A 27,526-nucleotide genomic window follows, 5' to 3' on the forward strand; every position below is an offset into this window, starting at 1 on the left:
TTAGTATTGGCATCAGAGGAGAGTGGCCCAAATCAATCACAAATGAGAGTCATGGAGTGATTGAGAAGAAAGAAGCACATACCGCTCTGCCCACAAATTCAAAGGGGGCTTCAAGCTGCAGGGCTGGTCATAAGTCACTGGTGTGGTGATCATTAATCTCTCTTGCATTAAGGGGAGTCGGGAGATTTTTATTGGGTAAGGGGACTTCCTTGAAAGTCAAGGTTTGCTTGAGGTTAGGAATGCCACAGTTTATGATACAAATGGTTAATGTTTCTTGAGTTTCCTGTGCTTTAATCAAACTGTTTGCCATGATTTTGAGATTTGTGAGCTTGAAAGACACTTCAGACCTGGAAGGAATAGGTCATTGAGGGCTGAGTCAGTAAATGACAGTCAAGACTGGCAGGTGTGATGCCCTGAAACGGAATGGTAAAGGAAAGAAAGATGGGTGACTGACAGTCAGCTACCCCCAATCCCATTGGCAGGGATATAAGCAAGTTCTGATAAATGGGGCAACTAGGTGGTATAGTGGATTGAGTCCTAGGCTTGGAGTCAGGAAGACCTGGGTTCAAATCCAGATATTTACTATCTGTATATCCCTGGGCTTTAACTTTAACCCTGTTTTGCCTCAGTTTCCTCATCTGTAAAATGAGCTGGGGAAGTAAATGGAAATTCATTCTAGTGTCTTTGTTAAGAAAATCCCAAAAAGGACTCAGGAAAAGTTGGACATGACTGACAACAAAAAGAGAATAGAAGCTACCCATCAACATTTCATTTAGAAAGCTAATGACTTTTCTTCTTCAGGAATAAGTTCCTAAATTCTCTCTTTTCTCTGCAGGCCAAATTGCCTAAAGTGGCATCATCGATAATGTGTTAGCCTTGAAATCAGATCTGCCTCCTGTATATACTTGGTGAGAGAGCCTGAGTAAATCACTTAACTCTGCCCCAGTTTCTTCATCTGTAAAATGGGGACAATAACATAACATAACATAATAACACTCCAACCAACTACAGAGTTGTTGTGAGAATCAAACAAGGTAATATATGTAAAGATTTGCAAACCTTAAAGCACTTTGGACTTGTGAGCTATTATTACCTTGCTTTTATCCTTTATGAAAATCTGACACCTAAGCAGACCAGAGTTTCTCTTTCTTAATGATAAACCCTAGGGAATGAACCCATCTTCTGCTAAGTTAATGTGTAATCTCAACTCAGCTTCCGCTTCATGGAGACCTGACAAGGGGCAATAGAAAAGGAGAGAGGAAACCCAGGAAAGCAAATCCCCTTTTCAGCAATGGCCCAAAGCCAAATCTGGAGGCCAAGGCCTGGAAGAGCCCGGGTTGGAGCTCCACCTTCCTTCCTGCATTCTTTCTATCCCCCTCACTGCCTGCAGCCAAGACAATCGAAAAGATCCAAGTCCAGTTCCTTCCAGTGACTGCAGCTGGAAACTTAGTTGGAGTTTAAAACTGAAAATGATTGCCACAAGCCAGAAGTTAGGAAGAGCCTTTGTTGTCTCTACCAATCTGCGTAGGAAATCAGCACACCCTGCAGCTGGGGGTCACTTGAAGCCTGAATACGACGCTGTGATCATAGGGGCAGGTAATGACTGCATTATGAGCTTAGAGGGAAAGTTTCTGGGAAAGCAAGGCCCTTGACCTAGAATCTAGGTCTTTAGATGCTTTTCTTTCTCTGAAACCTACCCACCCTTAAGATAGAATGATCCTATGCATGAGTCTGAGGAAGATCATCTGTGTGTTCAAGTCACTGGCCATTTTACTGAGGTTCTCAATTTTTAGTTTCATATTCTTTGGAATAAGAAGGTCCTGAAAAATCTGATTGACAGTGAGCTGGAATCTAAGATTCCTTGACTTCTATCATCAGAGGTCAGTGTTCAAAGAGCATTAAGGTGGATTCTATCACAGCCCTGCTACTAACTTAGTTAGTGGGTGGGTAACTTAACTTCCCTAAAAGATTTTTTTAAGGGGATTGGCAGATGGATGAAGTAGGGAGGTCTAAATTTGCTCTAGTGCTATCCTCTTTAGATGCTTTTAAAAAATTTTTCACATAAAGAAAAAATTCCCTTGGAGCACTATGGGCTGTTCCTAAGAATGTCCTGCCAAGAGATTCTTGCTTGCCAAATGAGGCACACTCCCCTCTCTGAAAGCATTTGTAGCAGGATTACTAAGGGGTCTTCAAAAAGTGACATTGTAGAGTAAATAATGAATCTGGATTCTGGAATCTGAATTCAAATCCCACTTTTGATATTTGCTAGCTGGGTCATCTTGTGCAAATCCTTTCACTTTTCTGTACTCTTTAAACTGAGGATAAAAATATCTGAGATACTACCACTCAGTGTTATTATGAGGTTCAAATGAGATATGAAAAGTAAAGTATTTTACAAACCCTAAAATAGGTGCAGTTTAGTGGCCAAGTGGAGAAAGTGCTGAGTCTGGCGTTCAGGAGACCTGACTTCAAAAATCCAGGCTCAGAAACTTACTAGCTTTGTGACCTTGGGCAATTCACTTAACCTCAGTTTCTTCATCAGTAAAATGAACTGAAGAAGGAAATGGAAAACCACTCTAGGATCTTTGTCGAAAAAACCCCAAAAGGGGTCATGAAGAGTTGGACACAACTGAAAAGCAACAAATCTTAAAAAAATATGTATTAGTTAATATTAATATCATGGTTATTAACTATTAATAATAGCTGTCATTTGTATGATGCTTTACATTATCTCATTTGAACTTCAAATATCCTTTGAGGTAAGTATGCTTGTAAGGGGTTCCTATCTCCATTTTGTGGATGAGAAAACTGAGCATGGTCACAAAGCCAGTGTCAGACTTAGTATGCTGATATGCAATGCTAAAAGCTTTGTATGTCCCTTAGAGGGTAATTATGTGGCTTGAATAAGGTAAGGGAAATAAAGTCCTTTGCAAACTTTAGAGCATTCTATGAATGTTGATGATTATTAATAAATCACATTTATTATTATTATTAGAAATAATAACTGACATGAAAGTATCAAATACATGATTTCATTTAAGTGAGTACTACAGGTGTTGATAATCCCATTTAACAGATGAAAAAAGTGAGGCAAAAACCTATGAACCCAGAGCTAGTATCAGAGTCAGGATGTTCCTAAGATGCTGCTAAATGGTGCCTGTGGTGGATAGTATTTCTTTGTAGTTACATAATGGGAGAGAAGTACAAGTACCATCCCTGGGCAGAATTATAAAGTTGTTGCTCTATTCCTTTTCCCTACACCATCATCTCATTTTTAGGGCCTTTCTGTTTCCAGTCCTCTCCCCCTAGGAACAGAGGAGTTGAGGTTATGATTTGTACTCACCCATGGCAGAGTTGGTTTCCATGGTTACCTCTCCTTCATACTTGCATTTTCAGGCTTTTCTCTCTAATTATGGGACAAAATGGTCTTCTACCTCAAAAAGTAGTACGAGTATTATTAATCAGGTAAAGAGAGACTGGGTAATAAATTCTTCTCCTAAGTGTCTCCAGTGTAGATGCACCCGTAAAATAGTAGCTGAAAATTAATACCGTAGTACAATATTGTCTGAGGAAGCTTTCTGAGCATCCTCTGCTTCTTATAGCCATTACTTCAGAACTAGAGCCCCCTCTGGCAGGAGGAGGATTCCCTCCTCTCTCTTTCCTTCCCTGTTTGAGCCTGGTCACCCCCTTTCCCTCCATCGATCCTAATAGTCATCCTCCTGAACCCCAACATGACCAGATACCAGAGCAGAAGGCCTAGGCTTAGCTCCCAGTTCTGTCATTTTTGAGCTGTATGACCCTGGATGAGTAACTTCCTCTATTCAGACCAGTTTCCTCATCTTAGAGGAAATAAAACCGTGTGTGTGTGTGTGTGTGTGTGTGTGTGTGTGTGTGTGTGTTCATAATATATCGAATTGGATCTTGTTAATTTTAGTCATTTGTGACTTCATTTGTAGTTGTCTTGACAAAGCTACTGGAGGGATTTATCATTTCCTTCTCCAGTTCATTATATAGAAGAAGAAACTGAGGCAAAGTTAAGTGACTTGCCCAGGGTCACATAGCTAATTGGATCTTAGGCTGCATTAAGAAGAACAAAGGAGGGGGCAGCTAGGTGACACAGTGGATAGAGCACCGGCCTTGGAGTCAGGAGTACCTGAGTTCAAATCCGGCCTCAGACATTTAATAATTACCTAGCTGTGTGACCTTGGGCAAGTCACTTAACCCCATTGCCTTAAATAAAAAAGAAAAGGAAAAAAATAATTATAAGAGAACTTTAAAAAAAAAGAACAAATGAAATAATATGCCTTATAATCTAATATTTGTATCCTTAGTATTTTTTTTAGGTTTTTGCAAGGCAAATGGGGTTAAGTGGCTTTCCCAAGGCCACACAGCTAGGTAATTATTAAGTGTCTGAGACCGGATTTGAACCCAGGTACTCCTGACTCCAGGGCCGGTGCTCTATCCACTGAGTCACCTAGCCACCCCTATCCTTAGTATTTTGAATGATATCTGGGAAAGTTCATTTCTCTCTCTCTCTCTCTCTCTCTCTCTCTCTCTCTCTCATAAAAGGGATTTAATCCTGCTTGGATTTAGGTTGGTATTATGACCATCATTCTCTAGTTCATGACTTGGTTCTCCCTTCCCCATTTCACCCCTACATTATGGTGATACTTTTGTCAATTTGGTCATTTCTAGTGTATGCCATTTAGTATCTCGTTTCTCCCTCTGAGTCTCAGCTGAAGCACGTTCCAGGACATCTGGGAGAGAGAGAGAGAGAGAGAGAGAGAGAGAGAGAGAGAGAGAGAGAGAGCTGATAGGCCTATTTCTCAATCTTCCTTAATCAGTGGGAATGGAATGAAATTATTATAAGAAACCTCAGTCCTGGACCATTGGTGGTAGGAGAAAGAATGTATGAACTTAGAGCTATTTATAGGACATTGATCCAGGCAAGGCCTTTGTCTTTTAAATCAGTGCCTGAGTATGGAGAAAATCATTACTAGTAGGTTGGCCACTTGGTGAAAGATTGTTTGACCATGACAAATAATAAAAATGGCAACTGAGTCTACCACTCAGGAAAAGGATAACAGAGGATGCTAAGAGTCACAATTTTAGACCATCTATAAACATTGGTGTTCTAAATAAGAGCTCATTGTCCAAAATAAACATGCTGTTGGAAGAACTTATCTGGAATTCTCACTATAGAAGAAGGAAGGTAATTGCAATTAAATGGAAAGATAAGTAGAACCTAATTTTGGAAATATATGAGTTGCCTTTATCAGTCATACAAAGACAACAAGAAACTAAGCATAGTTTCATGGAACATTCAGTCATCTGGTTTTTGCATTTCTCATGAGGTATTTGCAAAAGGACCTCCATGAAAATAATTGCAGATTAACACCATCATCCTTTTCAGAGGATGAAGAAGTGGCCAGATTCTCCAACAAATCTGATAAGACCTTGCAAATTAAATCAGCAAAAATTTTAATACTTGGAGTCACTTCAGTGAAAAAGTAGGAATAGATGAGGATGATGAGAAATATATTGAAAAACATGGATCAGAAGGAAGTAATAAAAAAGGATAAAGATTAATAGACTACTCAGGACCTTGGTGCTCATAAGTCAATTAGGTATACTTTTTTTAAAAAAATAATTCAGTAGGATATTAATGTGGCAAGCATAAAATAATAGCACAAAATAAAATTATTTATATTTAATAGTAAATTATTTATTCCCCATGAAAGTAAATTACTTATTCCTCAATCTAGGTCACCTGCTTTTTAGTGAAAAAAATCAAAATTAATATAAAGTTAAAAAATTAAAAAGATAAAATGTGTTAAAAAAAAACTTTAGCTCCATTATAATCTATTTAAACATGTTAATGATAATGAAAAATAGATGAAAAAAGTCCATAGGCACACATAACTGAAATAATTTCACAAGTTTAACCAACATTCATCAATTACCCCAATAAACCAAGACCCCAAAGACACAGTGTCAGCAAACACTTGACTTTCTGGCCAGATGGGAAGACATGACATCCAAAGGTATGTTCATAATGTAACTTGTTTGTCAAATACTATAGATGTGAGGGAAGATTTGTATTGCCTCATTTTTGCCTCAAGAAACAGAAGCAGTGAAGAGTAAAATTAGTTTAAAGAAAGCTTGTGAAGAGATTTAACTAAGCAGACATCCTGAGGGCACTTAAAGTTGAAAAGGGAAAGAAGAACATAAGCAAAAGAAAAATGGTGGGGAGCAGAGGGGCAAAAATGGAAGTGATCTAAAAAAATTTTTTTATATCCAACTTTTGTCACCTCTAAACTTTGAACTCTGCTATCACAGTCCAGGATGTACTTCTAGGAAAACCAAAATGACACCAAAATGAAAAAAGATGGGAAAGCAGTTGAGTTAGATCAACCTTGTGAAGAGGAGAGCTGTATAGGAGGCAACACAATTGAGTGAGAGTGTTGAGGGATTAACTCGAAGATAAATGTGAAGATGTCAGAGATGCAGGGAAAAAAGTCATTAACCTTATTAATAGTGAAAAAGATTCCAGAGAGAACATCAATAGCTCCCAACCTCTATGCCTACTTTCCCATCTCTCTAAAATTGTTATGAAAATAATGTGTCAAGGACATCCTCAGTAAAGGTATTAGTAGAGAGTGGGGAGGCTTTCACAAGTAATATTCCAGAGTAGAATATATCTTAAATACCATACAATCAACTAAAACTGTAGAGGCTATAGTATCTCCCTAAGATTATTGTTTGTTGATTATTTTTATACATTTGTTTTAATAGAGAAAAATTGCTTTAGAGGTTTTCTTCTACTATAATTTCTGGGGTTCAGTAAAAGTCCATCAGGGATAGGAAATTATTTCCCTGAAAAGTATATTAGGAAAATAGAAATAGAGTCTTAATGGATTGAAGATTCATTTTTAAAAATTAAAACACCAATAAGCAAATCTAAAACAAGCATTAAATAAGATTAATTTATTTTATTTTTTTTTATTTAAGGCAATGGGATTAAGTAACTTGCCCAAAGATCACATAGCTAGGTGATTAAGTGTCTGAGGTCACATTTGAACTCAGGTCCTCCTAACTCCAGGGCCACTGTACCACCTAGTTGTCCCAAAGAGATTAAAATTAAAGAAATAATTTGAAAATCAAAAAATTATATAAATGATTCATAAAACTAAAAGCTGGTTGTTTAAAGACTAATAAAATTGATAATAAATCTTAGCTAATCTGATGAAGAGGGCAGGGTATCAAAAATAGCAAACAAATTGTACTATATGAATATACTGTTTATATGATGACTTTCTGGGAAGGAAGTAGGAGATATCCTGAGAGAAATTTTGCTGTTTAAAAAAAAAAGACAGTAACAAAAATTATTTGATAAAATGGACTTTCCTCCAAAAGGTGTCTCTCTTCCATATATCAAATTATTCAAGATCCTTTGAAGATATAACAAAAAAGAGGATCTTTTTGATGTCTTTTTGACCATTAGCATCAAGTAAGATATAACACAAAGTAATATGTGGTCACATTGGGTTCCACCACTGTCACATACGGTGAGGAATCCTATCTAAAGATGAATTTTTTAGATGGTATGGTCTTCCAGATGTGCCTGTTGAAAATAGCATCCTTCAGATTGCATCAAGCCCCAAATACTATTGAAGCTGCTTGAAGAAGTCTGTAGATCTGTTATCAGGTATATGTTGGAGTCACCTTGAATGCTGAAAAAGCTAATTGTTAAATTTTCAGGGTAAGCATTTACACCTCAGGAATCAACAAATACTACAAATAAGGGTGAGCTTTATTGTTTGTAAATTGTCTAGTTCTAAGAAAATGATGGGGAAAATGTTAATAATACAGATTAAACTTGAGTGTATCCTGTGTATGTTTTTTAAGGTAACTCAAATATTAACAGCATACCTTTGTCTTGAATCACTGTTTCATTTGACCTAACCATCCATATAGGTAAAACTAAGAAAATGAGCAATGCTAATTTTTTAGATCATGACATAAAGTTATATGGCATCCATCACTGTGTATGTGTATGTATGTATTTACATGTATGTGGATGTGTGTGAATGTATATGTATACACATTATATGAATGCAATATTCATACATATGTACACAATACTGGTATTATTCTACTTTTTTTAGATAGATGGTTTTGATGCCTGCTGCTTTATAATATAGTTTGAAATTTGTAAATGCTATTTTCCCTTTGTCTTTTAGTAATTTCCCTTTATACATATATTCACACATATACACAGAAGCTGGTCTTAAGAAGTTCACAGTCTAATGCAAATAAATACAAATACAATACAAAAAAAATGTTTATAAGATAAATGGGGTAATCCCAGAGCACTGGTCATCTGTTTTCAAATTAAAACGAGAAATTAAAATATTGATCACAAAGAGGAAAAAAAGTCCAGTAAAATTACCCGAATTTCTGGAATTGGATAGAGATAAAATCATGCATCAAGCTTCAAAGGGATACTATTCTCTACCATAAAGTAGATTTCCCCAAGAGTAGACCCACTCTCCATTCATCACATCTAGATAATAAGGCACAGTGAAAAGAGTTATAGAATCATAAGACCTGAATTTTAAAAAGATCCCATTTCTGATGTTGTTTACCTAGGTGACCTCAGTCAGGTCACCTGTCATTCTTGGACCTTGGTTTTTTTTTTTCCATCTGCAAAATGAGAGGATTAAAGTAGAACTCAGTTTGCTTGCATTTATCATAGGGGAATGAGAAATCAGAGAATGTGCCACTTTCTAAAGCTATAGTGATGACTGGACCAAGAACAGCCTGGCAGAATCTCTGAGGACAATGCGTCACTGTCTTCTGACCCATATTTCTTTCATTCCCTCTCTTCTCCCCTCTCCCACTTTCTCATTGCAGGACACAATGGACTGATTGCAGTGAGTATCACCTGCTTCCCATCATCTTCACTCTGCACCTAGGCAAAGGCCTCTTCCATTGTGTAGGGCTGAACTAAAGCGAAAGGGAGAAGATGGAACAAATTCAATCAGAGAAAGGACATGGGTACCTGAGAGCCTGTGGGATTCTCCTTAGGGTTCTGCACTTCTGAGTCAGACCCAGGATTAATTTCTAGTTCAAAAGATAAGTATCAAATAGTTGAGATAAAGAATTTCCAGACTTCTAGTGAACGTGTACAGGAATAAGGAGAAGGAGTATGGCTCTTTCTTCATTATTAAAAATAGGCTGGGGGCAACTAGGTGGTGCAATATATAGAGAGTATTAGCCCTGGAGTCAGGAGGACCTGAGTTCAAATTTGGCCTCAGACACTTAATGTTTTCTATTTACTAGCTGTATTACCCCCACAAAAACTAAAATTTTAAAAAAATAGGATGGGGCGGCTAGGTGGCGCAGTAGATAGAGCACCAACCCTGGAGTCAAGAGGTTCTGAGTTCAAATCCAAACTTAGACACTTTATAATTACCTAGCTGTTAACCCCACTGCCTTACGGGGAAAAATATAGGATTCAAAGTAGGGAGTACTCAGATACCTCAGTGAAATATATGGATACATTCAAACTGATGACCTGGAAAGGCATATAGTGAAAAGAAAAGACATTCTAGAAAAGCAGTTAGTGATTTAGCCTGTATGGTATCCATGGTGTGCTTATGCAAATCAATGGGGTCTCTATAGGGTGTACCCTTGAGTGTTAACAGAGTTAGTATCATAGAGATTTCATGGTCTCCTGAACCCTCACAAGTGATTTCTAAGACCCTCACCAAAAAAAAAAAATCAAACCAAACCAAACAAACAATAGTTATCCAAATGTGTGTAAATGTCCCATTTTGATATAGAGAGTCCTAGGATTTTTGTTTAACAATCTGGCATGAGTAGAAATATGTCTCTTGGGGTGGCTAGGTGGCACAGTGGATAGAGCACCGGCCCTGAAGTCAGGAGGACCTGAGTTCAAATTTGACCTCAGACACTTAATAATTGCCTAGCTGCATGACCCGGGCAAGTCACTCTTAACCCCAATGCTTTAAATAATAAAAAAGTTCTAAAGAAATGTGTCTCTAGAAGTGTTCCTAGGGAATACTTTGCTCTTGAGTTCCTTTGACCAAGTACAATAGTTTCTTTGTGTATTCCTATATGAGAGGTGTGTACAGTAGGGCACAGAAAATTGACAATACGGAGCAGCCTAGAACTTGGAGTCCTCTCCTGGAAAACAGAGCTGGCTTGGGAACCAACTTTCTTCAGCTTCATCAATTCTAAGCTTCTTTGTTTGGAAAGTAGTCAAGGGTAAGGAGCCCTAACACATGTTATACTGAATTTTATGCTTCTTACCATTGCCATGGTTACTCATTCAGCCCAAGGGCTATGGAGAGACAAAGAGAAACTAAGTCCTTGCCTCTTATTTTCCTGCCTACTGTTGGATGACTGGTTGGAAATAGGGTCATTAAGATTATTCTAATAGTTCCTGTGGTTCGCTGTCAGCATTCCTGAGTTAGGGCTCTAACTTCCTGCAGATCTGGCCTATGTCACCATCCCTCTGCCATGTCTGCACTAGGTGTGAGGGGTGAATATACCATTAGAAATGAGTGATCAACTGCCAACTCCATGCTGCTATAAGAACAGGAGCAACTTCAATAGAATTAACTTCTCAGCTCCTTGAGAAATCAGCCTCTGGTCTGGACTCAAAGTGAATAAAGACCTAAGAAGCCTCTTCCAGCTCCCAGGAAGATCAGGATCTGCCATATGCCTTATACATGTAGGGGACCAGTGTAGAAATGCAGGCTGTAACCACAATCCCCACAAAACCAGGGCTGAACTCTGGTCTGGAAATGGCTTGGAAAGCCCCAACTTCTAAAGGTTAACGTTTTCATCCGAGATTTTTCAGTTTCCCATTTATTCAGCAAAAAGTCCTTGCCCTCAAGGAGTTTACAGTCTAATGGGGAAGACAACATGTAAACAAATTATTTAACAGAGGTTAAGTACTGTAATTAAGTGCTCTCAAACTCCCCCCCCCCCCCGGCCACTTCTGATAATATATACATGGATATCAACCCCAACCATCAAAACTCCAGGGTATTCTCAGGACAGATGTGAAGCATTACAAATAAAGGATGGAGGAAGATCATAGTGTATTTTCCTACAGGCAGCATACCTGCAGAGGTTGGGGGTGAACACAGTGGTCCTAGAGAGACGTCACTTGATTGGGGGTGCTGCTGTCACTGAAGAGCTCATTCCAGGTCAGTTGGGATATACATACACTACACACACAGTTAGGACAGCGAGGTGATGCAGTGGATAGAACACCAGTCTGGAGTCAGGAGGTCCTGAGTTCAAATGTGACGCTGGGTGACCTTGGGCAAGTCACTTAACACTCATTGCCTCACATCCAGGGCCATTTCCAGTCATTCTAACTCATATCTGGTCAGTGAACTCGGATGAATCTGGAGGAGAAAGTGAAGTTTGTGACTTAGCACAGCCTTGTCCCCCCTCCCCCCCACACACATACATTCAAATCCAATTCCTGTACTTGTCATGCTATCACCTCCTGATGTCGTGGTCTTTTTCAAGAATGAAGGACAAAAAAACCCACCATCAATACCACACACACACACACACACACACACACACACACACACACAAACACATACAAACATTACCCTTGGGAGTTGAGGTGGGGTGGAGAGGAGTGCTGTGGCAGCTTGTACTCATCTCTATCTGCTTCTGTTTTTTAGGCTTCAAATTCTCCCGAGCTTCCTACCTCCTCAGCCTTTTGAGGCCCCAGATTTACAAAGACTTGGAGCTGAAGGTAATGTTCCCAGACAAAATGCATTTCTAGTCCACAAAGTGCTGACTGTGGTGCAGTTTCAGGATAATAGAAACAACAATAATAATGACATTTCTATAGACCTTTTAGGTTTATAAACATTTTGCATATATTATTTTCAATCTCCAGAGGAAAAAATATTAAAGTACAGAGGTATCAGAATTTATTTCAAAACAACAGTCTGGCTTCCTATCCCAGAAGAGACTCAATAGGCCTGAGGTTTCTTCTTCCACTATCACTATTTTAAACTAAAAATTTATTTTTTTCTTTATGAATTTAATAATTAACAAACACAAATATTTCAATATACAAAGACTAATGAGAAAGTCTTGTATAAGACATTATGAACTTCTGTTATCATTTTCATTAGTATTAGACATTGAATTTGACAAACCAGTTTAATTACCACCTCTATTGCTTTTTGGACTTATTTTCTCACTTTTAAGAACTCTGCACTGGCATCCTATTTTTTTTTTTTTTGGTTCTTTCTTCTGCTGTGAAGTCCTGAGTCTATGTATGACCTCATTATGACTGGATACTGTAAACTCATCATGATTCCACAGGACTTTTATCTCTCTCTCCTAGCTCCCTGACTTTGACCCTTTTGTCCTCCTTCCAGAAAAACTTGATCTTTGATCCATTGCCATAGACCACCTCTGCCTCCCTCCCTGCCTGCCTGTTTAACTGCTATGCACATTTGGAAGTGGATCATCCAACATTTGACAATTTCTTCCAATCAATCAATGAAAAATTAAAGCCCTTACAATGTGTTGGACACTGAGCTAGATTCAGAGTCTACAAATACAAAGAATGAATCAATTTGTGGGGGTTTTTTTTGGTATGTTGCTCCTATAGTCTTTTGAAATAAATCCAAATCTATACAGGCAGTTGTCACATTAACTTAGATTTTGCTTTGAAGGGTGGAAATTTGTTACAATTGGTATGAGGTTGTATTTTCACACACACACACACACACACACACACACACCACATACACACACCATACACACCACACATACTACACACATAACACTTACACATACATACTACACACATACCACACCATATACACACACCACACATATTACACACATGCTACTCACACGCCATATACACACTGCACATATACCTCACATACCACATGCACAAACATATATATATATATATATATATATATATATACACACACACCATATAAACACACAAACACACAAACACACACCCAGAGAAATACATATCATATACACACACACAGAGTCCTTCATTGCCAGACATTCTTCTTTATCCTTTGCCCTCCCTCCTGCCCATATCTATCTTTCTGCCATCATGAATTTTGACCATGTAAGAGACCTCTTAATGACAACCTGCCACACTCCATCATCTGTCCTACTGCAGAAATGTGAGCCAACTCAGCTCCTGGTGCCTCTGAAAAGAGACCTGCAGCCAGCTGGGTAGGAGTTTGCAGTATTCTCTGGGAATGGTGGAAAGTAGAGATATTTCCTCTTGGAACTGCTAGTCTCTCACTCCCTTCTCTTCTCTGACTCTCGGATGATAACTTGAGAGTCCTCATCACTGGGGAAGCTGCTGGTCATGTGGCATCTCTAAGCATCTCCTGACACCTACTAGTGTTCCTAGATCCAACTGCTTCTTTGACTCATTAGTCGCTTTTCATTAGTATGGATGTTTCCCTTCATAATTCATCCCCTTCATGCTTGACTTGCCTCCCATCCTTCCCTCAATCATGTGAAATAAGATAAACACATCTGTTGCCATCCAAACAGCTTAGAAATCAAGGTTTCTACCAAAACCAGTAGTTATCGTGAGAAAGTATGGCAAGGGTGGGAAATCGATGGCCCATGAATCAAATTTGAACCTCAGTGTAAAATTCATTTAGCAATCCTGGAAAGATACAATATAGACCTTGTAATAATACTGCTTTTGGTGGCTTGTTGTGGCCATCCTATTAAAAATGAAGCATCTTAAGGTTAATTAAAAAGAGATGAAGTACTGTGAATAGCAAATTGTTTTTCCTTAGGAGAATTCTCTACTGAGGATTTTTTAGTAATGTGCAAAATGAGTCAAGATTAAAAAAATGGGGAGTGGGGGTGGGGAACATAATATGGAAAAAGTAAATGAATTCTAAATTCAGTATACCTTTAAAACACTGTAAAATAGGTATCCTTGACAACTCAATAAAGATAAGGCAATTAGACAATTTGGGGATGTCACAGGGACTTGGCACTGATAGCTATACTGATTTGTTTTTAAAACAAATTTCTAAAATCCATTATTTTTCACTTGACCACACATTTCTGAATTGCTTGAGAAAGAATAAACATTTATTTTATTTTTTAAAACTCAGAAGTTTGGAAATTTTAGGAAAGGAAAGTCAGTTTTCAGTTCAGAAAGGGTTACTTATTCTGATGTGCTAATTAGAATTCTGTTAATGCCCACAGTTCAATTGAAGAACAATATAGTTTAATTCCTTCTATAGTAGTAGATTGAGAACCTATTGAACTTACCTTTGGGTATCTCTCTCCCCTACCCTCGCTTGTCCTCCCCTGACCTCCCCTCCCCTCCCCTCCTTTCTTGCTTATTGCCTTCTTCCTATCCCCTTATATCATCATGTTTCCTACTTTAAATAAACTAAAATGGAACTGATTCCCTTCACTTGTCCTGTCGGAAATTTATCCCTTCCTCTGACCTCACATAGATTTTTTGTACCAATCTTTTGGTCCCTGTATCCTCTTATGCACTTGAAAATTATTAAGAATTTCCTCAAAGAGCTTTTGTTTATGTGGGTTACATCTAATGATATTTACCTTGAGAAACTGAAAATCGTCTTGAACTTGCAGACCCCCAAAAGGATCTTAGGGACCCCATATGTACAAAATTTTAACTGGGAAGGGCCTTAGAAATCATCCTTCCAAGTTCTTTCATTTTCCAAAGTAATGCCATATATCTGTGGCAAAGCTGAGATCAGAACTGAAGCTTCTAAATTCAAGGCTTTTTCCATTAACATTCATCATCTCTACAATTAATTGCATCAATTCTAGGAAATATACCTAAAATATACTTATAATTAAATATGTTAAATATTTACATTTTAATGTGATATTATTGAAGTTAGAGAAATAACTAGCTTTTGAACTTTATAGCAAAGGGGAGACAGAGGAGTACTCTACATAAAGGAGGAATTTAATATAGGACTGAATGAATGGAAATTGGTTATATTCTAGATAAAACATTATAATCCTATTGACATCCAGAGAAAGAACTTTGGCATCTGGATGCATATCAAAGCATACTATTTTCAATTTTTAAAATTTATTTTATATTTTATGTTTTCCCCTCTCATGATTGTTTTCCTTTTATTCTGATTCTTCTTTCACAGCATGACTAATAGGGAAATATATTTAACATATTTTATACATGTCTGTCCTATATCAGATTATTTGCTGTTAAAGGAGGGAAGAGAAAGGAGAAAGGACAATGTGGAACTCAAAAATCTTACCCCCAAAATGAATGTTGAAAACTATCTTTGCAGGTAGTTGGAAAGAATTAAATAAATTTAAAAATAAAATACTTTATAGACTAGAAATTTTCTGTTCTCTGTTTACCTTAAAATTTTGAGAATAAAAGAAACATTTTCCATTTTTCTTCACAAATTTAAATTAGGTTGCTTGTAATTTGTGTGATTCTCAACTTATGTTTTTTTGTTTTGTTTTTTTCTTATGGTACAGTGTCCCTAACCTGAGAATATGCTAGTGAGAGCTTAGGAAGCTGGCCTTGATTCTAGCCTCTGGGATGATAGAGACACAAATCTGGGAAATAAGGCGTTAAATAGATTCTGATTGCATGACCAGCCCAGAGATTACAATCCTTCTACAAAGACCTTCCTACATCATGTTAAAATATGATGTTTATTCTCCATTCCAGGATCCTCAAGGGTTCTCTGAAGGACTGACTCCCTTTTATGTCTCTCACTTCCTCGAACCTCTGTCTTCCATTAAAGTTTGGCCATGATGTTCTCCTGATGTGGTATTTCAGTTTCCGTCTCCTTCCTCTGCTGGGTCACGGTTTTTAGTTGGCTAATAGGTGCTAATTCTCAGTTAGTTTGGGTCTCATAATTGTCCTAATAGTAACACCTTACAGTCCACATCAGGACCCCTACTTCATTTTCCACTTTACTAACTCCTTTATTATCTCCCATTTATCCTGCCTATGTATAGCTTGCCTGGATATAAGTTTGCAGCTTGTCTTCCTCATTAGATTGGGTCAGTCTTTTTATCCTCATCAATGAGCATACCTCTAGAGGACCCACGTCTGATCCATAGAGGGGCTTACTAAGTGCTTTTGGACTGAATGACTGAGTCTAATCCTACCAGTTCTCACACCACTGAAGACCAGAAACTCTTGGTAGAAGTGTGAATTTACCAGCATCCTCAGCATTTCAGAACTCCTCATCTCCCTTGGGTACCTTGAGCTCTCTTGGTTGCTCTCTGAGGTGTTTCTGCTTCTCAGGCAGCACATGATCTGGTAAAGCTTTCCCATGATCCTTTCTCTTATCCCAAATGTGATCAGAATATTTATATCCTACTCTGCCAGCATGGGGTTGGGAGAGAAAGAATTAAACTGGCAGTCAAGGGCCTTGACATCTAATTCTGGCTCTGAGACTAATTGATCCAAATATCAGGCAACTCTGAATAGAGATTGTATCCTTAAAACAAGGCTTAAAATTTCCCTTTGACAGGGAAAAGTACGTACAAAGAGAGATGCATGTACAAAGAGAGATGCAGAGATAAATACATATGCATTCACTGATACATATGTATATGAGCACTTTTGTGGGTATATGAAAAAAATCAATGACTTTATAGGGAACATTTAAATACTCTAATTTTGTGTTCTGAGGTAAGCCATTTAAGTTCTAGATTTATATTTCTTCATCTGCTAAATGAAGGGATTCTTCCCTTCCTCCTCTGCTACCTTCCTCAATTCCTTCTATTTTCAGGGTCTTCCCTCTGTTATTTCCTAGTTATCACACACACACACACACACACACGCGCGTACACACACACACACACACACACACACACACATATTATATATGTGCGTTGCTTTGTATATATTCGTTTACATGTTGTTTCTCTCCCTCTCCATTAGGATTTAAGCTTCTTGAGGACAAGGATTGACTTTTGCCTTTTTTTTTATCCCCAGCATAGTGTCTGGAAAATAGTAGGAGTTTAACAAATGTTTATTGAATTGAATTGAGCTAGATAATCTCTAAGGTCCTTTGGAGTTTTTAAATTATGAGTCATCTAGTGATAACTATTTAAATTTCCCCAAGCTCATGTGACACATATAGCATCATAGAGTGGATAGAAAGCCAACCAGAAAGAAGCCTGTCTCTGAAACATACTGACTTTGATCCTGGACAAGTTACATAACTCCTTGGTGTTCTAAGCAGTTCTCCAAGACTTCTATTTCAGAGAAAACAGCATGGGACAGAAGTTACTGGCTTCCATTAGTTGAGAGAGAAAGAATTTCTCAACCAAGAATTCCCTCTACTATTGAAATCAGAACTCAGGTCACTCCCATATGACAATAGATTAATGTTACTCTTCCTAGATAACATGTTGACATTTTAGTTTGTATAGGGGCTGACAATACCTTATCCCAAATAAATGTCTTTGATAGTGAGAATTTTGAAAATAGCCCTGTAATTAGAATCTAGGGACCTCAGTTCAAATTCCCTCCTCAAGTGATAAAAAAAATAATAACTTGCATTTATATAGTAATTTAGGAGTTCTGAAAAAACTTTCCTTGAAACCACCTTATAAAATAAATATCTCAAATATTAATTTCCTTCTTTATAAAATAAGGATAATGAGACTCAGAAAGGTTACTCAGGGCCACAAAACTAGTAAGCAACAGAGATGAGATCTTAACCCAGCTCTGCTACTAGCTAGACAAATAACCTTGGGGCTTAATATCTCTAACCTTGGTCCCTTCTAGCACAATCTGGCTTCTTTCAGAGTGGGAGCCCACCTGTACACATTTCCACTTTTTAATAATAAAACAGAATTTAGTTGCCCCTCTCCTAAGTCCTCTGAGTTTATAAAGACCTTCTATAAGGAAGAACTGAGTTGAAAGGGTTTCCCCATACATTTGTAAGGAAAAAGGAAACTGAGATTGCATAAAGGATGTGCACATACTCTCAGAGTCCAAAATAGATGCTTTGCAAAGACAAAAGGCACCATGGAATATTTGTTACCATAACTGTTTATGTTTCTGCAGAAACATGGATTGAAAGTGTATCTTCGAAATCCCTACTCCTTCACACCTATGCTGGAAGAAGGAATCCAAGGCAAACCCCCGAGGTCACTTCTACTAGGGACAGACATGGCTGAAACCCAGAAGCAGATTGCCCAGTTTTCTCCAAAGGATGCTCAGGTATAGCTTCCTCCCTGCTGGTCTGGAATTGGGTCTGAATTGAAATTTTTCAGGAACCATTTGGACTATAGATGACAGTAATTTGGACAACCTTAACAAGTCTGTAAATCTTATATCAAGTTACACACAGTCCCTGCAGGGACAAACAACCTGTCCTGTGTTAGTCTCTGTACAAGAAGAAAGAGTGACTTATTCCAACTATATAATATAATAGGAAGAGCAATATAGTTTATAAACTTTTGTCCAGTTACTACTCATTAGCTATGTCATCTATTTTAACCTCTCTGAGCCTCAGTTTGCTTATTTATCTAACAATTAAATAGGTTTAAGAGACATAATTTCTGAGTAATTTAATCACTTTATTAATAATGCCAGCACGTTAATAAAAAAGATGATCATTTGGTTATCTCTTTCTTAGATCAAAGGCAATCATGGTCAGGCTCACAGATTATATACCCTTCACATAGTAGATGCTCCCCAAGGTATGAATCAACCCTGATTGGCTAACAATTAATGAGAGGGGCAGCTAGGTGACACAGTGGATAGAGCACCAGCCCTGGAGTCAGGAGGACCTGGAAAAACTTTATCAATGTAGAAACAACAGCTCATGGCACTGTATAAGTAAGAAGTCAGGGCTACCAAAATGCCCAAAGTTCCCATAATGATCAGCAATGGGATCCATCCTATGCATTTACTTCTAGTCTGAATGAAAAGTACAGATGGCCAGAGGTCAAATGAGTGGGAATTACAAGAACAGAATGAAATATGTAGGGATATAACAATTGGGTCATAGAACTCTATTGTCTTGCTCTTTATAGGCTTTTCCCAAATATGAAATGTTCATGAATCGTTTGGCATCAGCCATTGATCCATTGCTGGACTCCTCCCCAGTGGACACAACTGCCTTTCAGCATGGCTCCCTGAATCAGAGACTGAAGAACCTCTTCACACTTAAACCCCTTTTACAAGCAGGTAGGTTCCAAAGGTCATACAAGTGGACAAGCTATAGAGTTTGTAGAGTTGATACTCTACCATTGATATGTAATGGTGGCCTTGGGCAAAACACTCAACTTCCATGAAGTTTTTCATTTGTAAAATGAAGAGAACAGATCAAATGGCCTCTGAGGTGTTTTTCAGTGCTCCTCTAATGACTCTGCAAAAGCACTGGGCAAATTTTTGTGATGTCCAGAACTTCTAAGGGAAAAGTAGGCATTCCTGTTCCTCCTGACCCCTGGGAAATTATCAAAAGTCTTGATTAGCCTTTGGACCACTACCAATCAAATTCATAATAATTCTCTGAAATGGTCAAACTTTGACTCAAGGTATAAAAGACTAGAACCTGTTAGAATAAAAAAAAGCATGTCAATGTCCCTCCAAATTCAAAATAAAGCAATAGGATATTAGTAGGAAAGTTAAAAAAAAATCAAGGATTCAGCTCAGTATCTTGATAACTTTTAGAAGGCCAGCTGCTTAGAGGTTCAGGTTAGTAGATCTCTTGAGTTCAGAAGCTCTTGATTATCAATGGACTGATTCAACTGGGTGTCCAAAGGAAGTTCAGCATTAAATGGTGAGCACGACCTAAACAGTGGAATGGGGTCTCTCAGTAGCCTCTATACTTCCAGTCCAAGAGGAGATAAAGAGACTCAGGTTTGGAAATTTAAAAAATCAAAGATTCATCCATACGCTTACAATAGTTCTCTTATACTCAAAGGCTAGGATCTTTAGTTTCTTCCACATCAAGGATCTATGCATTCATTGGGGTCAGTGAAGTCAAAATTCCCTGTAACTCAGAAGAGAGTTTTTGGACAATTGTCTTGGCCTAAAAAGTCATTACAACATGACCAGTCATGATGATCCTCACCAAACCTAGCTAGTCTGATTTTTCAATGATACATATGGTAAGTGGCTAGTCCATATTTAAAGTCTTTCTAGCTTTGTAGCCTTCTAGAGTTAGTCTTCCACAAGTCAACAAGCATTCATTAAGTGCTTTCTATATGGCCAGAAGTTAGGATTTGATCTGAGTCTTGAAGAAAGTCAAGGAATTAGAGGTGAGGATAGAGAGTATTCTAGACATTGCGGGGAAATTACCAAAAGCCATCGCAAAGACTCAGGAGACAGGGCATCATATGTGAGGAATAGCAAGAAAGCATTGCCTTTGGAAGGCAGGATCACCTTTCCATTATAGTGCAGCATTTGCAGAGATCTTTCCACCACATTTTGAATAATTTTTTTTGATTATTTTTGGTATTCTTTCCTAGGTCTAATTTTAGGAACACAGCTTCCCAAGTACTACCAAGTTATCACTGGCCCAATCACCAAGGTACGTGATACTTTTGGTCAGAGGGTTCTGTTCCCATCAGAGCTCTATAGACCTAATCTCCTAATCCTTAAGGCACCATAAAAGTATCCTTTTACTGTCCTAGGTGTTGGATGAATGGTTTGAGTCTGAGCCCTTGAAAGTAACTCTTGCCACAGATGCTGTAATTGGAGCCATGACAAGTCCCTATACTCCTGGAAGTGGGTGAGTGAGGGGAACCAATGTTGGTACTCAGTGTGGGGGAATTTGATTATTAATCAAAATCTAGAACTAAAATAATATTCCTCTCCTCTCCCTCTTCTCCCCATTTCCTCTTTTCTCTTCTCCCTTTCCTTCTCCTCTCCTCTCCCTCTCTTCTCCCTTTCTTATTTTAAGGACATCTTATATGTCAAGGTCCCCAATCTCTTTCTCTGAGAACAAGTTGATGTAGACTGCTCAAGTCCATGAGGTGGCAGTCAGACACAATAAATCCTACTAATGTTATTACTTAATGAGTCATTACTGCTTCCTAGGATTTAGGTATTTTGGTGCATGTAAAGTGAGAAGAAGGGCACTCTGAATCAGCAGGGATTTGCCATGGGGGAGCAGTTTTTGGCAAAAAAAAAAGCTGCATTGGGTTAGTTTTCTGAACTCTGAAGTATTTAAACCAGGGAGCTTTCCTCGGGTTAGAACTTTCTGAGGACTGAGGGGAGGGTGGAAACCATGATAAGAACTACCATCCTTCATTAGAATTTGAGGACCAAGGAATTTGAGTTGGATAGGACCTTAGAAATTATTTCATCTTGACTAGGTCAAGCTTTGTAATCAAATAATTGCTTAGGTTCAAAATTGTTGGGATCATCAGTTCAAGATCCTTGGCCTCTAAGAATTTCTATATGGGAGGGAGGGAAAAAGGTCAAAAAAATAAGCTATATCAATTGAAGTCATTTAAACAAACATTTATCCAGCACCTTCTAGATGTTAGGGGTGTGCTCAAGAGGACTAGCACTAGCACCTCTGATGTGAGAGGTGGTCAAGCCCTTTTCGGGGCTGGTCCTCTACCTTTGGTATCCACCTGATTCACTTGACTTTCTCCTGTGGCTCAAAGAAGCTGTAGCATGCATAGCAGTCATATTCCCATAAAACAGTTTAAGCAGATGGGCAAAACCAGGTTGAAGGTAATCAGTGGGCCTCACAAATTTGTTAATAAGTTAGGAGAATATTTACCCCAAACACATGAAGATTTTCCCCAGAGGAATGGGTAAATGAGAACAATTTGCTTCAACAGGCCATGAAGGTAGAGGAAGCAGACACTGTGAACTGCTTAGGGCTTGGTTAAACATTAAAGACCCCCCCAAAATCATCCACTGTATCCCAAACTATCACCATTCATCTTCACTTTTGTCTTGCCACTGGACTTCAATGTCTCTGGAAGAGAGAGTGAGGCTGACAACCTCACTTAAATAAAATTTACTAGCAAGTCAAGATATCACCCTGTGATGTCAATTGGTTCTCTTCAGAAATGAAGGACAAACCATTTCTAGATGCTAGGCATTGTTGTGAGACCTGGGGATACAAGGACAAAAGTGAAAAACAGCCAGCAAAGACACTGCATTTTAATGGGGAATATAAACAAGTAAACAGATAAGAAAGAAAACACCAGTTAATTACAGGGTGAAGAGATTATTAATTCCCTGGATTGATCCAGAAAAGCAATCAGGAAAGTAATCCCAACTGAGCCATGAAACTTGAAGGAAGCAAAGAAAAAAGAGAGAGGACTTTCTAGGGATGGGCAAGGATCCAGAGACAGGAGTTAGAAAGTCTGATGTGGGCTGGCAAGTAGGTCAGTTTAATTCGAACTATCTGTTCATGAAAGGAAATAAAATGAACTTTGTCTGGAAACAACCCTCTGTGTTTTATTCTAATGATAAATTGATGTCCCTGAAGATTCCTGAGTAGGGGAGTGACATGTTCACTCATAATGATGACTCAAAATACTCTCCCTTTTTTTTACAAAGCTTGTGTTAAAAAGAATATTTTCTTTGCCTGATCTCAAGGAGTTCATCAACATTCTCTCAGTTAATTAGATGCTCAAGAGAATTAAACTCTTTTAGGTTTTGATTTGGTGACCCCAAACTCCATTTCTTTAACACCAATATTCTGCTAGTGGTGCTAGATGGTTGTGAGTTATGGAATACAACAAGTAGGAACATAAGTTCAAGGAAAGCACTCTTAGTAGGGGAATGTAGCTTGGGGTGCATTACCAATGCTGATCCATGTGCAAGAAGGGAAGAAGTCAACCAAGACACAACATAAAAGGCACATATGACTAGAATGTGATGTGGGCCAGTCATACAACATGAAAGACAGTTGATATTCCATTGGCATCCTCAAGTTATTAAGGGAACCAAAGGAAGGCCTCTTCAGAACTGGATTCATTCTCTATGAGGGATGTCTAGAAAGATATGGATGAAGGGCAGCCAGGTGATACAGTGGGTAGAGCACTAGTCCTAAATCAGGAGGACCTGAGTTCAAATCTGATTTCAAGTCACTTGACACTTACTAGTGTCTCCAATTGTCTTGTCAAAAATAATGAAGAAAGAAAAGAAAAATATGGATGGAGATTACAGACACATGAAGAAAGAGAGGTCTGCATTAATGGTAAGAGTTCCAGCACTGATGAGATTACAGATGTCTTTAAATAACTTTTGGTATCACCACACTGGGGCAGCTTGGTGGCATACTGGATAGATTACCAGGCCTGGAGTCAGGACCTGAATTCAAATCCAGCTCTAGACACTTACAAGATTTGTAACCCTGGGCAAGTCACTTAACTGTTTGCCTCAGTTTCCTCATCTGTAAAATGTGCTGGAGCAGGAAATGGCAAACCACTCCAATATCTTTTCTAAGACAATAACAACTAGTATCATGAAGAATCATACATGACTGAACAAAAACAATTTCCCTACTAGGTATGTGTTGCTACACCATGTAATGGGAGGTCTGGAGGGGAAGAAAGGAGCCTGGGGGTATGTAGAAGGTGGCATGGGTGCCCTCTCTCATGCTATTGCAAAGGCAGCAGAAGCACATGGAGCAAGTATCTTCATAGAAAAGGTAAACTACTCCTGATACCCAGCAAATCCCTTATCATTTTCAATTTATTATTCTGACCATACTCATATAAATATAGAAATTTCATAGCAAATATCATACCACTGAACCACCTCAAAGCTAGGTATACAAAGAGTTGGTAAGGGAACTGGGAATCAGAGCATCAACATTTAAATCAAGAAATGATAGAAACTGTAATGAATACTATGATGAATCCCAAATGGAAGCATAGATAAAGGTACATCTGATCTTTCCACAAGTACCCTATTGTGGTTCCCCAGAGTCCAATATTGATTTCCTTGCCTGATACCCAATGATTCCCCATTTTTGCTGCTCTTTAGCCTGTAGATAAGATCCTGGTGAACAGTACTGGGCAAGTTCAGGGAGTTGTTCTAAAGGATGGAACTGAAGTGAGGAGCAAAATGGTGCTGTCCAACGCATCTCCACAGATCACTTTCCTGAAGCTGGCACCCCAGGTGAGAGATTGTGGGATGTGGGCTGAGACTGAGAGAAAGGGAAAAGAAAAGTGGACAAAGGGATGATAAGGAGGTGGCCTCAGTTAAAAAAAGAAGTTGCAAATGACAAGCTTTGGATGGTTATTACAGTTAAACTCAGGTGTCTCCTGAATTGGAGTTGTACAGCCTTTTGTCATCTTAAACTTCTGAGACTATAGGTATCATTCTATCCCTTGTATTGCCTTGAGCATTTTTTCTCAAATTAGAGTATTATGAAATTCACTTCAATTCAAACATTTATTAATCACTTCTATGGACCAAGCTCTGTGGTCCTCTAGCCCTCAAGAAGTTCGCATTCCACTGAGCATTTCACATGTATGCAGATAAGTATGTGCAAAATACATGCAAAGTAGGGTGGAGGGTGGAGACAACTAGGGAGGATCAGGAAAGGGAAAATGGAGAAGAGATTATTTTGTCTATTTCTTGAAATTTGGAGACCTTGCTCCAGGGACTCTGTATGTTCCTGGCTCCCCTTTAGTATAAAAGTTCCTTCAAAACATAGGTCAGTCTATCATGTATAGGTAGTGTCCACCACAGCTCACTGTGTTGTTTTAGGAGCAGCTCCCTGAGGAGTTCATCAGGAGAATCTCTCAGGTGGACACCCAGTCACCAGTCACCAAAATTAATGGTAGGTGTGATGCACCCTAGATCACAAGGAAATCAGACAGAAAGCAGGAAACCAAGTCTCTTCCTTCTGAGGGATGCTTTCCATTAACATTGCAAATTTAGATTTCTTAGAAACCTAGCTGGAGGATAACAGTGTAGATGAAGTCTTTTATTGTTTCTCTGTTAATTTGTCCCTGATGATTATAGTGCCTTCTCATTTCTGTTTAGACAGATTAACCAACATTGTCTCCTTCTTTCCCTAGCTTAGTTTCAGGGTCTTGGGAAGTGAAACACTTTTACCCTGATTGCTTGTTGCGCTGTCTTGTCTTAAGTGTCCCCTGCCCACTGTGGAGGGAAAACCAGGAGGGCAATGAGACTGGAGAACTGAGCTAAGGTCTACTTTAGTATAACTATTCTCTTGTTTCACTACTGGAAATCCACAGTGGCGGTAGACAAGCTGCCCAACTTCCTGGCTGCACCAAATATTACCAGTGGTCAACCTCTACCCCATCACCAGTGTTCCATCCACTTGAATTGTGAAAATACCCAAGTCCTACATCAGGCCTTCGAGGATGCCACCAAGGGGATCCCTTCTCACAGGTGGGTCAATGACTAAACTGTGTTTCTGAATAATCTTCCCTAGGTCCAAATTCAAGGAGAGACGTTTTATATTTTTAATTGAATTAAATGGTCTAGTCCACTTAACACTTATAACTTATTTTATAATTATTTATATTTGAATTAATTAATTTCAATGCATAAAGTATTAAAACAACTTTCTAGTCACTCCTAAGTACTCATCAAGGTATTTTTAGCTTTCTGTCTATTCATTATTATTTACTTTTCCTCATTTATGAACACAATGCATAATTCATTTTTCTGGGCTGCTTTTATACTTTGCATTATCTCATAAAAATATCAATATATTTCTCTGAATTCCTTATACTTATTGGTACTAATTGCCTTATGTCATTCTATCACATTAATGTAGCATTTTTATTTAACTATTCCCTTATTGTTGGTCATTTAGATTATTTTCAATTGGGAGCAGGGTATTTGTAATCATATCTAATGTTTTGAAATCATTTGAACAGAGAGTACTGGTTTGTTTTGTTTTTGGTGGCATTTTTAGAATATATTCCCAAGTGTTGGTCAAAAGGTCTGATTATTTATTTTGTTTTTACAATGTACTGCCAGATTGCTTAGGGAGACTCTCTGAATAGCAATTGAGATCTAACTTGTAATGTAATAAAAGTCATCCATGCAATCATTTACTCATCAAACATTAAGTAATGCTATCATTTCTACCAATTTTTCCATTTGTACCTCCTAAACATCTCTCACATCCACCCCCTCCTCTCCTTCCTCATTCCCCCAGCTGCAACTGTTCAGGATATGGTTTGTATGTGCCTAGCTGATTGTCCTACACAACAGAATGTAAACTCCTTGAGGGCTAAAACTGTTTTGCATCTGTCCTTGTACACTCGGCACTGAGCAATATCCTTAATTCATGGAAGGTGCTTCATGAATGCTTATTAACTGATTGATTATTTAAATTTGTCATTGACAGTTATTTCCTGGCTCATAGTTTTTCTGATTATTCCCACCATCCCCATAAATAGGTAGGATAACACAGTAGAAAAAATACTTGGTTTGTATCATGGACCTGAGTTCAAATTCAGATTTTTGCCATCTGCTGTAGGCCCAACCTCTGGGCTTCAATTTTCTCATACCTATGATGAGGCTATTGGTCCCCTGAGCTCCCTTTCCATTCTTGATCTATGATCCTATAATTATATTTAAGCATTTAAATACTTTGAGCTCTTAATCCCCCAACTTCCTTAATTCTGGCAACTTTCATCTATCCCACTTTAATTACCGCATCACCTCCTAGGTCCTGGATTCCAAAGTTCCAGTCTTTAATTTTAGTCCCCTATCCTTGTACCTGTCTATTCCCTTATTCAGTTGTTCCTTCTCCTAAGGGCTTTCATCCCTCTATTCTATTCCTCCACTCTGCCTTCCTTCCTCACTTCTGCCTTCATTTCCCTCTATAACCAGTTGAGCAATTCAGAAATTCATTAGCCACTTTTCTATAATCACCAAACCCTCAGGATTTTTTTCTTTTTCTAAGCTGCTAAACCTCAAGCTGGACAACTTTCCTCCAACAAATTTCTCCTTTCCTGTGCCTGAATTGCCAACATCAATAGAAAAAGTCACCGAATTGTGCTGATTTCATCCATTATAAATTTATGGTACATAACTTCAAGTAGGCCCTTACAGTAGCTCAGCAAGCCTATTCAATTCTTATTGATTCTTTTTATTCCCCACAGCAAGTATTGCAAAGCTTTTCTCTTTTCCTCAAGGCCCAACACTCCTCTTCCAACCCTCACCTGGTAAATGACCCAGCTTCCAATTTCATCAAGAAGATTGAGACTATTTTGTGAGAGTTCCCTCAACCCCCTCTCTCTATACTTCAAAATTTCTTAATATCTTTACCTGTTATCTTCTTCCCTCCTTTCTCAGAGCTTAAAGCATTCTTATTCTTTGTCAAGTCTCTATCCTGTGTCCTTGATTCTTTCTGCTTTTGCCTTGTCTAGGACCTTTGTTCCTTCTGTCATCCCCTCTTCAATCTAATCCAACACATTCTGATCCAACCAGCATTTACTGAATGGAAAATACAGTACTAGCTGCTGGGTATATAAAGAAAAAAAT

At 38.3% G+C, this 27,526-nt stretch overlaps 1 protein-coding gene across 1 annotated transcript in view; it reads left to right on the plus strand.

The window, feature by feature from the left end:
• Nucleotides 1-793: 793 nt before the first annotated feature.
• Nucleotides 794-27,526, plus strand: part of PYROXD2 (pyridine nucleotide-disulphide oxidoreductase domain 2) — a 36,632-nt gene continuing 9,899 nt past the window's right edge. Inside the window, exons 1-12 of the mRNA XM_074233187.1 lie at nt 794-1,596; nt 8,917-8,936; nt 11,150-11,243; nt 11,739-11,812; nt 18,131-18,286; nt 19,105-19,258; nt 20,545-20,606; nt 20,710-20,807; nt 23,555-23,696; nt 24,035-24,169; nt 24,764-24,836; nt 25,258-25,414. Of these exons, the coding sequence (XP_074089288.1) occupies nt 1,470-1,596; nt 8,917-8,936; nt 11,150-11,243; nt 11,739-11,812; nt 18,131-18,286; nt 19,105-19,258; nt 20,545-20,606; nt 20,710-20,807; nt 23,555-23,696; nt 24,035-24,169; nt 24,764-24,836; nt 25,258-25,414 (1,292 nt within the window). The 5' untranslated portion in view covers nt 794-1,469. The remainder of the gene's footprint in view (nt 1,597-8,916; nt 8,937-11,149; nt 11,244-11,738; nt 11,813-18,130; nt 18,287-19,104; nt 19,259-20,544; nt 20,607-20,709; nt 20,808-23,554; nt 23,697-24,034; nt 24,170-24,763; nt 24,837-25,257; nt 25,415-27,526) is intronic.

The sequence above is a fragment of the Macrotis lagotis genome, chromosome 4 (assembly GCF_037893015.1).
Source record: "Macrotis lagotis isolate mMagLag1 chromosome 4, bilby.v1.9.chrom.fasta, whole genome shotgun sequence".
In the NCBI taxonomy this organism is placed as follows: Eukaryota; Metazoa; Chordata; class Mammalia; order Peramelemorphia; family Peramelidae; genus Macrotis; species Macrotis lagotis.